The 15,289-nt window shown below is 38.5% G+C and overlaps 1 protein-coding gene and 1 long non-coding RNA gene across 2 annotated transcripts in view; both read right to left on the reverse strand.

The window, feature by feature from the left end:
• LOC141495340 (uncharacterized) overlaps positions 1 to 3,153 on the reverse strand; it is a 52,135-nt gene extending 48,982 nt beyond the window's left edge. Inside the window, exons 1-2 of the long non-coding RNA XR_012470741.1 lie at positions 2,940 to 3,153; positions 1,292 to 1,452 (exon numbers count right to left, since the gene is read on the reverse strand). This is a non-coding gene — a long non-coding RNA (uncharacterized LOC141495340). The remainder of the gene's footprint in view (positions 1 to 1,291; positions 1,453 to 2,939) is intronic.
• Positions 3,154 to 3,549: 396 nt separating this feature from the next.
• The window catches only part of LOC141495143 (sorting nexin-29-like), a 54,762-nt gene continuing 43,022 nt past the window's right edge, over positions 3,550 to 15,289 (reverse strand). The window contains exon 8 of the mRNA XM_074196122.1: positions 3,550 to 3,792. Coding sequence (XP_074052223.1) covers positions 3,565 to 3,792 — 228 coding nt within the window. The 3' untranslated portion in view covers positions 3,550 to 3,564. The remainder of the gene's footprint in view (positions 3,793 to 15,289) is intronic.

Here is a 15,289-nt window from a genome sequence, read left to right on the forward strand (position 1 = left end):
AGTAATTTGAAACTACAGCCGAGAAAAGAAAATGGGACTTGGGAAGGACAACTGAAATTTACCTTCATATAGATAATAACAACACCTATGTGAGATGAAGAGAACATCAAGGGAGACTATTTCACAAGAAGAGACTGACCTGGACAGTCTTAGAAGAATAAAATTTCAGGCAATTGATGATAATCCCATTAAATAGATAGTAAGGGGGAAAATCAGAAGAATGTCAAAGAAGTGAGTGTTCAGGAGGAAGAGGTGCTCAACAGGGTTTGAGTGAATGATGGGGCAAGCTACAGGAAAAAACAAACAGGGGTAGAAACAAGGATAGAAGTAGAGGAACTGATCTTGACAAGATTTACCTCTTTTTAAGTGGTCATAGCAGAGAAGTGGTGGTCAAATGAAGATGAAAACTGTTTCTGAGTTGTGAAATACGGAAAGAATTAGAACTTCCTCTGTGAAATGGAAGGTGATGGGGACATGGGAGGTGGTATAAAGAACTGAGAAAAAAGTTGAGCACTATAAATAAAAGGAATATGATCGGTATTTGATCAGAGAAATATAAATGCAGTGAGGGCCCATCTGAAATTAGATAACATGAATTTGTTTGTGGACCTTGTTGTTATGATGGTGTGATTTACTCCAGTAGTATTCAGAGGTTTGGAGATATGAGAGATGGAAAATATGGAGCTAGTAGCAAGTACAAAGGCAAGTAGATAATGGAATAAGATATTTTGATTCCCTAAGAGAATTTGAACTTTCCATAAGAACACAGAATTCTCCCAGGAGGCCATGGGCTCTCTCCCTATCAATGGAAGCCTTCAAATGGAATGGAAGACCACTGGATATTAGGGAGGGGATCCCAGGTCAGATACAAATTGTAGCAGATCACTTCTGGGATCTGTTCAAGTTTACTTAAAATTACTCTTACATTTTCTCTAATTCTCAGGAGTTTATGTTTACCATAATTCTTTGCAAATCTTGTCTAAAAGTAAGTTCTGGCATTTTAAAAAAGTCTTTATTAGGAAGATATCTAGAAGATTTGTTTGCACCTTCTATTTGAAGTTTTATATACACTGGGAAAAAGAATCTCCAAAAGAATAAAACAAGAACAATTGAACTCCCTAAGCACTGGTCAAAGGAGAAGTACAGTAGAGAACAGAGAAAAAATGGTCAGAGTAAAATGATGAATTCGTTGGAGATTTTCAGAGTAAAAATCAATTATGGAGCTAACATAAATTTTTATCCCAAATCTAAATTCTAGACTCACAGTAATCTAACTACTGCCAATCATTACCTGTTGTAATTCATATGCCTTTGCCTTATCTTCATCTCAATCTGCATTTTTCAGATATGCCATTCCCAGGCCCCACACTGCCAGGATACTGTAGATGTGTAGTCTCTAACCCAAGCATATTTTTGATCATGGCTGGCCGAAAGTAGTCCTCTTACTGGACTCTAGAAAAAGAGAGGAAGAGAATAATACTTTATTAAACTGCAACTCAGTTTATTCTCAAATATGGGACATCAGGGCATCTTATATACAGACAAAGTACAATGGTTGCCTGTAAGACAAATAAAGTCTATAAACAAGATGCTACTAGAAGCCAGTGGCTTTTGTATAAAACAAGAAGACTACAATATACCAATTATCTTGTAAATGATTGAGAAATTTTCCTTTAGTTAAGCCAAAGTATCAACTTTATACTTTAACTTACTGCTCCCAGTTCTGATGTAGAGCCAAGAAAAGGGTTTCATCCCAATTTTACAAGACAGTTCTCAAACATTTGAACACCAAATTCATGCTCTTCCTTTCTCCAAGCTAAACAGTCTTATCCTTATCCTTATCAACTGACACTTTTCAGATAAGATGAGATTCCCACATCATTTTAATGATTGTTCTCTAGATGTTTGATTATCTAATGTACTTTATATATATATATGTATGTGTGTGTGTGTATATATCCCTAACATGCACTATATGCTTAGAAGAGAATTCAGTATGTCATCTGCTGGTACAGTGGGGACCATCACATCCCTAATCCTGGAAAATCTGATGAATGTGGGCTAAAAGTTGCCTTAGAAGTTTTGGCTTGTAGTTCATACTAGTGACTCATCCTGTTGAGTCCTTTCCTTTCCTTGGGGACTCCCACAATAACAACTATGATGATAAGAGGCACACGGTTCTAGAGTATTGTGTTTTCCCTTGGGAAAATAACATTTAAATGGAAATAGTATAGAACTACTTATATACTCAAGTGATTTTCATACTGTCTCCTATATTATTCCTTTTAGAAATGTTGGCTGGCAACTAGTTTGCTCTTTCAGTGTACCCTTACTGCTTAGCATAGTTGCCTGGCAAGTAGTAATGAACTAATCAGCGTGTGTGTTTTAGTAACTCTGGGGTGACTCCTATGATCACAAACTTATTGATCAATCAACAAGTACCCACCAGTCCAAAAGAATCGTTGACTCCCTACTTATTGTGTAGGAGCTGGGAATACAAGTCCAAAGAATGAAACGATATTTGCTTCCAAGGAGGTGATGGGGCAATGGGGGATGTGTGTATGTGTGTCTATATAGACATATAGAGTATAAAGTTAATAAATATATGTGTGTGTGTATAATGTAGACACAAAGGAGAGGGAAGGGAGGTTTTGGGGAAAGAGAGAAGAGGGGAGAGAAAGAAGGGGAGAAGAAAGGAATAGCGAAACCCAGAAGAAGGCAGGCAAAGTGAGAAGAAAGGGCATTAGACAGCTGTGTGGCTTTGGGCAAGCCATTTAACCCCGTTTGCCTTGCAAAAAAACCTTTAAAAAAGGGCATGAGAAAGGGGGAGGGAGAGGTTGGGGAGGAGGAAGGGAAAGAAAGAGTGAGGGCGAGAGGGAGGGAGAGGAGGAAGAAGAGGAAGAAGAGCAGGGAAGGGGAGGGGCAGGCAGAACCCTTACCTATGGGGCTGCCCCGGCTCACCCCCACGGCGGCCCCCCAGGAGCCGCTCAGGCCAAGCTGCCCGTCTCCAAACAGGCCCCCGGCCCCGGGGCCGCGCACCCACTCCCGGGAGGGCTGGGGCCCGCCCAAGCTTCCCGCCCAGGCCCTGAGGGGCTCTCCCGGGCGCCGGGTCCCTGCCCGCGCCCCGGCCCCTTCTCCGAGCCCGAGCGGAGCCGGCTGAGCCCCCCCGGGCGTGGGCACCCGCCTGATGACACAGAATGGTCCGTTGGACCAGCCGGGCGTAGCCGTCCAGACGGAGTCCCGAGTTGCTCCTGCTCCTCATTTCTGGGGTCTCCCCCACCCCGACCCCCAGGCCTCCGGCTGCAAGCCCCGGCCGGAGAGAGGCCGGAAGGGCCCCGGCGCCGCGGCCGAGAAGGAGCCCGCGCGCGCGCCCACGGCTCCAGCGGCCCTCGGGGGGCGTGGCCTCTCGCGGCCGGCGAGCGCGCGCGCTGTGTCCTTAGCCCTGGTTGGTTCGGGAATAAAGAGCCGCCGTCAGCCGGCGCACCATTGGTGAGTTGCTGCCTCCGCAGGCGAGGGCCGCTAGGAAGTAGCTTTTCTCGGAGCCCCGGAAGGCCCGACTTGCGCTCAGCCTCTGCCGCCGCGCCAGCCCGGAGACGGCCGTCCTCGTTCCCACCTTAGGGACGGAGAACAACCGAGGCCGGGAGAAGCCTCCCTTCGTCCGCACCTGAACCGGAGTGCCTTCCGACCCCCAAGTGCAGCCCTCCAGCCACTGCGCCTCAGCAGGATCCTTTTATTATCATCATGGCAAATGTCCTTGGACGTGGCCCTGGCGCAGACGTTTGTTTCCTTTTTCTTCCTCGGTGGCAGAGGAAGACACAATAAATGCTGGTTAACTAAAAATAAGGTGGTGAGTTTTTTTTAAGTGGGAAAAAAATATTGTGAATGGCAGAACTTGACCTTCACCCCCAGGTAAAATGCAGCACTCTGGGGTGGGCGCGAGGCAGGCAGGCGCTGGCTGGGAACCCCGCCGCGGGGGGCAGCCCCCCCCGAAGCCCCCCAGCCCCCGTCCCTCCACCTGCTTCGGAACCGAGTGATTATAAACAAGCCCCAAAGCTCTCCCACAAAAGCTCTTCTTCCCCTTCGCTCCCTCCCCACTTCCCGCCCCCAAGGCGGAAAAGCAGCCTTTGAAAGCTTGGGCAGGGAGGCCCACCGAAGGCGGAGAAAGGGGCAACACAGAATTCTTGACCACTCATTACCCAGAATCTGACCCCCCACCCAAAAGGTGGCCGATGGCAGCCCGAGGCTCCACACCTTAGTTGGGGTAGAGGAGGAAAAGTGGCTGAGCCCGGGGAGCCAAGCGTAGCACCCGCGGTCTTCCTCCACTGCGGCTCCCAGCCGTCCCCAGCGTGGCAAGCTTGGTGGCAGACCAGGTCTCCCCTTAAGGGTGAAAGGGAGAAGCGAGGGGGGACAGTTCTCACTGCCCAGCCTAGGCAATCTGCTGGGGAACGGAGAGGGTGCTGCATCCTGGGAGGGCTCTGGGATTTCTTACAAGAGAGCAAGATCGGTTTAACAACACTGGAAGCCCTGTAAAACCTGACAAACAAGAGGAGGATATGCTAGAGTCCAAGAAATCACTAAATGTTGCACTTGCATGGCCTGCTCTCATCTAAAAATCAGGATTCCTCCACGTGCACCCCCCTCCACCACTAACCTGACGAAGAATTCCACTCCTGAGTTTCTATTTTCCGGTAATTAGCTGACCAATATCCTAGCTATTCAAAGTCTAAACATGGAAGACACTTTACACCCCTCCTCCACCCTTCACAAACTTTTTCACTCATTTATGTATGTCTTTGTCTGTGTGTCTTTGTGTGTCTGTGTGTGTGTGTGTGTGTGTGTGTGTGTGTGTGTGTGTGTGTTTGTGTGTGTGTTTTCATTGTGGGAAAAGAAGGATGGATCTGTGTCTCAGAAGTAAAGAAAAATCAAAATTAAATTGGGAAATGTTTAAACAGCCTTAAAAGCATACTTAATATTGACTGAACAATTCATTACAAAAAACAATATAAGGGTAGGTAGGTGGCCCAGTGCTTAGAGCATCAGCCCTGGAGTCAGGGCAACTTGAGTTCAAATTTTACCTCAGACACTTGATAATTAACTAGCTGTGTGACCTTGGTCTAGTCACTGAACCCCGTTGCCTTGTCAAAAAAAAACAAAAGAAAAAAACAATATAATTGCAAAAAACCCACCCAAAAGCACATAATTTTATATGTAATTGAAAAAAAAACCTTGGAAAAATACATAACATTTATGCTAAAACCTGGAGGCCTAGTGCCTGTTAGATTTCAGGGGGGTGTCCATAAACTTAGATAAGAATATAGGACTCAATATTCTGGTTTTCTTTACTATCTTATTTTAGTAGATGCATTTAAGACCGTTCTGAAGAAAATATAAACTTCGTCAGATTACCAAAAGGATACATAGCACCAAAAAAGAACTGTCCCCGTCCCCTGCCTCATAGAAGGAAATTTATAAAAATTATAAAATAAATATGTAGGGTGAAATAGAGAACAGGGACCATGCTTTTGCCTTTCTTAGCACTGTTTTTGCCAGTTAATAAACACTACATGATCAATAAAACTAAAAACAAACACATGCAGTGGAAAAACCCTGAATTTCTCAATAAACACTATACTCTGCTCTAAATCTATGATGCATGAGTTCAAAAGGAAATTAAAAAAACCCAACAACTTTCAAAATAATATATTGAATTTTTGTTTTTCTATTTTTCTTTTGGCAAGGCAATGGGGTGAAGTGACTTGCCTAAGATCACACATCTAAGTCTTCAGTGTTTGAGGCTAGATTTGAGTTCAGGTCCTCCTAACTGCAGGGCATCTAGCTGCCCCCCAGGTTGAATTGTCTTTAAAAAAACAGCTGTCCATAATAAAGTTTTGTTATTTCACATATACTCCTGTATTTCTGTTCTATTTTGTTCATCAAAATGCTATCCTTTTTGTTGTTTCTTCACTTCTAAATTTAAAAACCTTGAAATTAAATAAATTCATGAATAAATTAGGATACCTATTTTTTTCTGCAATTATCTGACACATTTTAGAAATACCAGATTTAGTTTTAAGATGGAAGGAAATAAACATCAAAAACATCAACCTTCCAGAACCAATAAAGAATGAGTAAAGTAGAACTTACAAAGAAAAACATAAAAATCAGTAACATTTCTTTTCTAACATTTCCTAACAAAGCAAAATTTAGAAGGAAATAGAAGAGGAAGTCATCAAAGCGAAAGTTAACTGGTAAAATCTTTGCAACGAATTTCCCTGATAAAGATCTGATTTCCAAAAAGTATAAGTAATATATAGAGAATTCCTTCCTTAATTATCTCCTATTCCATATTGTTTGTTGTTACATACTGTTTGTCTACTCCATAAGACTACTGCATTAGATCGGGAACTGTTTGAGGGCAGGAACAGTCTTTCGACTCTTTTTTTATCCCTACAGTTTAGCCAAGGACCTGGCTCAATACCTAGTGCTTATTGAATATTTATTAACAAATTTATAAACAAGGATTTTAATAAATGGTCAAAGGTTCAAAGTAGGAAATTCTCAAAAGTAAAAATGGCAGATTGTCAAAACGACATATGAATAAATGCTCCAAATCTCCAATTAAAACAATTCAACCTGACTACCTCACATTCTTCAGATTGAGAAAGTTGATAAAACTGGGAAATGATTATTTTTGGAAGAGAGAAGTATGGAAAGAAGTAATAATGGTGGAGCCATAAAATAGTGCAATCATTCTGAAAAGCAATTGGGTTGGGCGGCTAGGTGGCGCAGTGGATAGAGCACCGCCTCCGGAGGCAGGAGTACCTGGGTTCAAAGCCGACCTCAGACACTTAATAATTTCCCAGCCATGTGGCCTTGGGCAAACCACTTAACCCTGTTGCCTTGAAAAATCTAAACAAACAAACAAACAAACAAACAAAGGAATTTGGTACTATACTCTGGGGAAAAAAAAATGATTATGCTGTATATACCTCAAAGAAACCAAAGAAAGAGGGAAAAGATCCCTATGCACAAACATATTTATATGTGCTTAGATTGTCACAAAGAACTTAAACAAGCCTATCAATCGAGAAATGGCTGTACAAAGTATAATGTATGCACGCATTAGAATATTTTAAAAAGTATTTTATTTATTTTGAGTTTTACAATTTTTCCCCTAATCTTACTTCCCTCCCCCAAACCCCCACAGAAGACAATCTGCCAGTCTTTTACATCGTTTCCATGGCATACATTGATCCAAATTGGGTGTGATGAGAAGGAAATCATATCCTTAAGGAAGAATCATAAAGTATAAGAGATAGCAAGATCAGACCATACGATATCAGGGGTTTAGTTTTTCTAAATTTAAGGTACTACTCCTTGTTCTTTGTTCAAACTCCACAGTTGTTTCTCTAGATACAGATGGGATTCTCCATTGCAGAGAGCCCCAAATTGTCCCTTATTGTTGCACTGATGGAATGTGCGAGTCCATCAAGGTTAATCATCGCCCCCGTGTTGCTGTTAGGGTGTACAGTGTATTTCTGATTCTGCTCATCTCACTTAGCATCAGCTCATCATGCAATAGAATATTTGTATGTTGTAAAAAATGAAACAGTTTGAGAGAAATCTGGGAAGATTTGTGCATATAAATTGATCTAGAGTGATTTGAGGAGAATTCATAGAGCAATTTGCATTATAGCAACATTGTAAAGAATTGAACCAAGATTACTTTGTAAAATTGAGTAAAATAATGTTATGAGACTTAGGGATTTAGGGTAGAGGCAGTGGAACAAACTTTTAAAAGAATGACTAATTTTCAAGCATTCTTGTTGCTATGGTGAATTAGGTATACTAATGCACTATCGGTGGAACTATGAATTCGTCCAACCATTCTTGAAATAGCAATTTTAGTAGAAAAAAAGCACTAAATCCTCTGTATCACTACTTAAATATGAGCCAAGGTTAAGTACATCAAAAATTGTATAAGAACATGTTTTGTTAGTGAAAAACTTGAGAAAGGACTGTCTATAAATTAGGAGGTGACTGAACAATTTATGGCATCTGAATGTAATGTGATATTATTGCACTCTAAAAAATGTTGAATTATATATGAATTCATACAAAGTCAAATTAGTAAAAACAAGAAAAAATTATACAATGTCATAATAATCTATAGTTACACAACACTGGATAAGATTAGAACTCTGATCTATGAAATAAACATTACTAATGTTGAAACATTCTTCTTTCCTCTTGGCCCAACAATGACAGGTAATAGCTATGGAGGAATCTTTATTGTTATAGTGGACATGTAGGATATATTGTCCTGATGAATGGATAGCAGATATGGTCATATTAGATGAAAACACACTGTCATAGATAATGTCAGCCATGGCCAATGGATTGTTTTGTTTGGCTTCCATACATTTGCTTTCAATGTTTTGTTGTAAGGGAGGATTTTTTTTTTTGAGATTGGTTCCCCGGGAAATGACAAGGTAAGCAGTAATACTTAAAATATATGAGACATATGATCTAGATGATAACATGTAGGTGGAAGAATAGATTATTTAATTAGTTCATAAATATCTTGGAAAAGAACTGCAGGTGGACAGTGAATTAGGGCAGATACTGATCAGGAAGGAGATAGTATAATGGTTTCCATGTTCCTATTTTTTCAAAAGTTATTTTTTAACAAAGCCGACCTCAGACACTCAATAATTACCCAGCCGTGTGGCCTTGGGCAAACCACTTAACCCTGTTGCCTTGAAAAATCTAAACAGACAAACAAACAAACAAACAAAGGAATTTGGTACTATACTCCAGAAAAAATGATTATGCTGTATATACCTCAAAGAAACCAAAGAAAGAGGGAAAAGATCCCTATGCACATACATATTTATATATTATATTCTCCCAGTAGTAATATAGATGTCTTAGTTGCCAATCATGGAATACAATTAGAATTGTAGTTAATTGTAGTTAACTATTAACTATTAATCAAAGGGCAATAAACTGCAACATTGTGTACCACAGTAATTCTTTTCTCTCCTCGTAACTGCTAGTATCGTCCTGTCTGTGGCTATCTTCTATTTTCTAAGTATGAGATATATATATCAGATTACATATATGTTGTCTCCTATATAAGAAAAGTAAACTCCTATGAGACAGAAAAATCTTATAGTTTTTTTCTTTTTATTCTAAGTGATTAGCACAGTGTCTGACACTTGTTAAAGACTCATACATGCTTGTGGATCAGTTGATTGATGTAAGAAGACGATAGCATGTAAGCAGGGATTATTGGTACCAAGGAAATGACATGACAGATGCCTTCAAGGATGTGTATGACTGGAATGGGAATAGCCACACAGCTAATATGGAAAACAACAGAAAGGCAGCTCAGATGAAAGCTATGGTAGTACGTTGGTTTTATGATTTATGGAAGGATGGGGATGGGTCGTGATTTGTATTAGCAAATAGTGTCCACACTGATGGGGATTTGAATTCCATTTAAGATATAGGTAAAGTGAGCATGACATATCTCTACAATTCAACTCTAAAAGCCCTGAGGGACCACTTTAATCTTTTTTTTTATCCTCACCCAGTGAATATTTGTGGAATGAATGAATTTTGTTCAACTGGATCCAGTTTCAGCATATGGTGCATGTTTTCGGCTAAGCATAGCTCAACTATGTTGCACTCCGTGAGAATTCCTAGCGTAGTAGATCCAGGTCTATATCTGGCATATGTCCCTTTTGTTTCCATGTTTCACTTCTCAAGTCCTTGTAATTAACTCTGGTTATATTTGTCTTCATGTTTACAATCTAGGCTCTGCATGAAAAAGTACTGAATGAAACGCTGCTATTTTTAACTTCATCTGGGAATTAAATCACTTAATTTTAACTCTATGGATAACTGTATTCAGATTCTCACTAGGATCCAATGAAAAGATAAGAAAGCTCCTTTATTAACTCCCTTTAAGCAAATATGTTATATTTGGGGGAAGGGGCTTGCAGAAGAAAAATAAGATGAGAAATATTTATTATTTAATATTCCCATTGTGCTTTGGAATTTTTCAAATGATTGATTTCCTTTTGGTTGATTCCAGTTTTTTGTCTCTTTCCAAGAATATGAAAATATTCTACAATTGCAGACTCCATTTTCTACACTCTGTGCTTAGGATTAACTTCATAGTAGCCCCATGTTTTAGTAAGACTGAATTTCAAAAAAGCATAAAAAAATGAGAAGGGATATTGAACCTATTAACCTTAATTAAGATCCCTTAAGACTAATTTACCAGTATAATTTTTTGACTTTTTTTTTATAAGACAGTGGGGTTAAGTGCCTTGCCCAAGGCCACCCAGTGTAGTTATTAAGTGGCAATTACCAAACTATTCATTTTGAATTATTTTCTCTTGCTCAGTTTTGCTAATTCTACCTTTATCCAATCTCCTACATTAAGCACGTGCTGTCTATTCCCATAGCCACCAGCTTAGTCAGTTTATCATTCAAACGCCATTCTTGTCAACGTACTGAAGTTCGACCCTTGACTTCATGGAGTTGATTCTCCTTGAAATCAGACATATACCCCCGAAAAATTGTTTTCAGTGATTTTAGTTGCAGTTTGAGACAAGAAGAAAACAAATAGCACTTCATGCCCAGATAACACCAGGAATATCCACACATATAAAATATTTCTCCTTTGGTTTTCTTACACTTTAGAGATTGCACCAGATATAGGATTTATGGAGACTTAAGTATTCTAGATAACATTAGGGTTTGGGTTAGGGTTAGGCCCAGGGTTAGGGTTGGGATTCTTGTCTGTTTGAATGTCAGGGGTAGGTCCTTGGTCTGCTTAGGGTTAGGGTTAGGGTTAGAGTTAGGCTTAGGGTTATGGTTAGGGTTTGGGTTAGGTTTGGGGTACTCACCCCTTACTTAGTCTGCATCTCTCTTGTTTTATTTATAGATCTAGTAGATCCCGAAGACATAATAATCTATTACAGAACACAGAGCTGTAGATAATTTGTAAAAAGAATCCTATTGCCATTCTAGACTTTCACCACTTTTATACTCTATCACAGGTAGAGTATACTATACCACAGGTGCTTGTTGCTGTATAGTCTAGTCACCCTTGTTATCTCAACTTTGATGCCAGAATTAGAAATTCCCTCTTCAGTTTCAGTTAGTTAGGGTTAGGTTTGGGGTTAGATTTGAGGATAGGGCTAGGATGAGGTTTAGGTTTAATGTTTGGCTTAGGGTTAGGGTTAGGGTTAGAGTGAGGGTTAGGGTTAGGGATAGGGAAAGGGTTAGGGTTTGGGTTAGGGTTTGATTTGGCCTTAAGCTTAGGGTTGCTATTAGGGTTAGGTTTTTGGTTAGGGTTGATTTAGGTTTGGGGTTGGGGTGAGGCTTGATGTTATTGTCAGGGTTAGTTTTAGGGTTAGGTTTGAGGTTATGGTTAGGGTTAGTATCAGGCTTGGGTTATCTTTAGAGTCAGATTTAGGGTTAGGGTTAGAGTTAAGAGGTGGTTTTGGTTTAGTTTTAGGGATAGGGTCAGGATTAGGCTCAGTGCTAGGTTTATAGTCAGTTTAAATTCGCCCACCCATAGAAGCTTTTAGTTACAATTGCCATGGTTTATTCAACTCTTACTTTACTGAGGACTGGATGCTGCAGAAACTCTCAAAAGTCAGTGTTTTCCCTTACTCATGATACCGTAACATAGGAAGTTGAATTCAGTGAGGAAAACTTAGCACAAATATCAGCAATGGCAACAGTGGAAAAATATGGAAGTAACTTTTGTCATGACTTATCATAAAGAATGTGATCTACCTGAGACAGAGCTGGTAGTGGAACAAAGAGTGATGCACATTTTTATTATCGTTATTATTATTATTATTTTATTTGGTTTTGGTTTTTGCAGGGCAAGGGGTTGGGGTGGCTTGCCCAGGGTCACACAGCTGGGTGATTGTGGGGTATCTGGGGCCGGATTCGAACTCGGGTGCTCCTGACTCCAGGGCAGGTGTTCTGTCCACTATGACACCTAGCTGCCCCTATTATTATTTTTTTAATTTTAATTTTTTCCTCTTTACTTTATTTCTCATGAGGGTCTATTTTGGGGGTAGGGGGTATCATGTTTACTCTTAAACAAGAATATTTTAGTAATGTATAAAAAAAATCATTTGCACAAAAATAAAAACAAATATAATAATTTTTTTTTAAAAAGAAAGAAACCAGGAAGGGTGAGAATTCAGGGAAGCCTGGAAGGATTTGCATGAACTTATGATGAGCAGAACCAGAAGAACAATGTACAACAGCAACATGGGGGTGATGAACAATCTTAATGGACTTGCTCATTCCATCAGTGCAACAATCAGGCACAATTTTGGGGTATCTATGATGGAGAATACCATCTGTATCAAGAGAAAGAATTGTGGAGTTTGAACAAAAACCAAGGACTATTACCTTTAATTAAAAAAAACCATTACCTTATTATGTAATTTTTCTATCTTATATTTTATTTTTCATCCTTAAGGATATGATTTCTCTCTTATCACATTCAACTTAGATCAATGGATACCATGGAAACACAACATAAAAACTAACAGACCGCTTTCTGGCGGGGCAGGGGAAGCAAGATTAGGGGGAAAATTGTAAAATTCAAAATAAATAAAATCATTCTTTAAAAAAATCAAAAAAGCGCAAAAGAAGGTGCTCTAGCCCTACCAGATCAAAAATTATATTATGAGGCATCAGTCATCAAAATTGTCTGGTATTGGCTAAGAAATAGAGGGGTGGATCAGTAGAATAGACTAGGTGCAATAGCAGGAAATGATTAAAGTAATATGCTGTTTGATAAACCCAAAGAGTCCAGCTATTGGGATAAAAACCTCTCTCTTTGATAAAAACTATTGGGAAAATAGGATTAGACCAACACCTCACACCCTATCCCAAGATAAGATCAAAATGAATACAGAATTTAGACATGAAAAACAATATTTTAAGCATAATAGAAGATCAAGGAATAGTTTACCTATCAGATCGATGGAAAGGGAAGCAGTTTATGGCCAAGGAAGAGATGGAGAATATCATTACAAACAAACTAGATAATTTTGAATACATTAAATTAAAAAGCTTTTGCACAGACAAAACTCACTGTAACCAAGATCAAAAGAAATGTAGTAACTTGGGAAACAATTTTTACAACTAGTATTTCTCACAAATGATTCATTTCTAAAAATATAAAAAGAACTGAATCAAATTAAAAAAAACAAGCCATTCCCCAATTGACAAATGGTCAAAGGATATGCAAAGACAATTTATAGATGAGGAAATTGAAGCGATCCATAGTCATCTGAAAAATTGTATTAAATCACTACTTATTAGAGAAATGCAAATTAAAGCATCTATGAGGTACCACCTCATAGCCCTCAGACTGGCCAATATGACCAGAAAGGACAATGATCAATGTTGGAAGGGATGTGGGAAATCTAGAACACTAATACATTGTTGGTGGAGCTGTGAACTCATCCAACCTTTCTGGAGAGCAATTTGGAATTACGCCCAAAGGGCAACAAAAAATGTGCATACCCTTTGATCTAGCAATACCACTATGGAGTCTATACACTGAAGAGATCATGAAAAAGGGTAAAAACATCACTTGCACAAAAATATTCATAGCAGCCCTGTTTGTGGTGGCAAAAATTGGAAATTGAATGAATGTCCATCCATTGGGGAATGGCTTAATAAACTGTGGTATATGTGTATGATGGAACACTACTAGAAACCAGGGAGGGTGAGAATTCAGGGAAGCCTGGATAGATTTCCATGAATTGATGCTGAGTGAGATGAGCAGAACCAGAAGAACATTGTACACCATAACAACACCATGGGGGTGATGATTAATCTTAATGGACTTGCTTATTCCATCAGTGCATCAATCAGGAACAATTTTGGAGTATCTACAATGGAGAATACTATCTGTATCCAGAGAAAGAATGGTGGAGTTTGAACAAAGACCAAAGATTATTAACTTTAATTTTTTTAAAAAAAAGTTATCTTATTATATAATTTTGCTATCTCTTATACTTTATTTTTCTTCCTTACAGATATGATTTCTCTCTTATCACATTCAACTTAGATCAATGTATACCATGGAAACAATGTAAAGACTAACAGACTGCCTTCTATGGGGGGGGGAGAAGCGAGATTAGAGGAAAAATTATAAAATTCAAAATAAATAAATAACTTTTTAAAAATCCTTTTTTTATATACTGTTGTGACTTTGGTAAAGTCACTTTTTTATTGATATTTTATTTTAGTTTTCCAATTACATGTCATAAAAATTTTCAACTTTCTTTCACTTGCATATTAATAAATTGCACATTTTTCTGTCACCTTCCCTTCCCACCCTGCTACCGTCAGCAACAAACAATCTGGTAAAAGTTGTATACATACCTTTATTTAATGTATTTACAATGTTGGTCATTTTTTTATGAGGAATTAGATTTAAGAGAAAAGAAAGAAAACCATGGAATAGGAAGGAAAAAATAAGAGAAATTTTTAATAAGTACACATAGCATCCATTCAGATTCTGTTTTTTATTGTTTTGTTGCTTTTTCCCTCTGGATGTAGATGGCATTGTCCATAATAGATTTCCCAGGGTGGCCCTAAAACTGAATTGCTAGCTAGAAGATTACAACAATATATTACAAAGATTATACATTATAACCAAGTGGGATTTTTTTACCAGGAATGTAGGGATGGTTAAATATATGGCCAACTATTAACACTGATTGATTATGTCAACCATAAAAGCAACAAAAAAAACATCAAATGATTATATCAATATAGAAAAAGCTTTTGATAAAATACAATACTTATTTCTATTAAAACTCTTAAAGATAGAGATAATGGATTTTTCCTTAAATTGATAAAAATCATCTACCTAAAACAATTAACAAGTATTATTTGTAATGGGGATAAGTTAGAAGTCTTCCCAGTTAGGTCAGAGATGTGAAACATGTCTACTGTCATCAGTATTAGTCAATATTATATTGGAAATCCTAGCAGCAGCAAAGAGAAGAAAAAGAAGTAGAAGAAATCAGAATAAGTAATATGATAATATACTTGGGAAATTCCAAAAATTCAACTAAAAAGTTAGTTAAAACAATATCTTTAGCAAAATAGCAGGATATAAAGTAAACCTACATAAGTCATCAATTTTTCTATATATCATAAACAAAAACCTATAAGAAGAGATAGTAAGAGATACCCCACTTAAAATAACTCTAGACAGTAT

Source organism: Macrotis lagotis, chromosome 8 (genome assembly GCF_037893015.1).
Source record: "Macrotis lagotis isolate mMagLag1 chromosome 8, bilby.v1.9.chrom.fasta, whole genome shotgun sequence".
Lineage (NCBI taxonomy): Eukaryota > Metazoa > Chordata > Mammalia > Peramelemorphia > Peramelidae > Macrotis > Macrotis lagotis.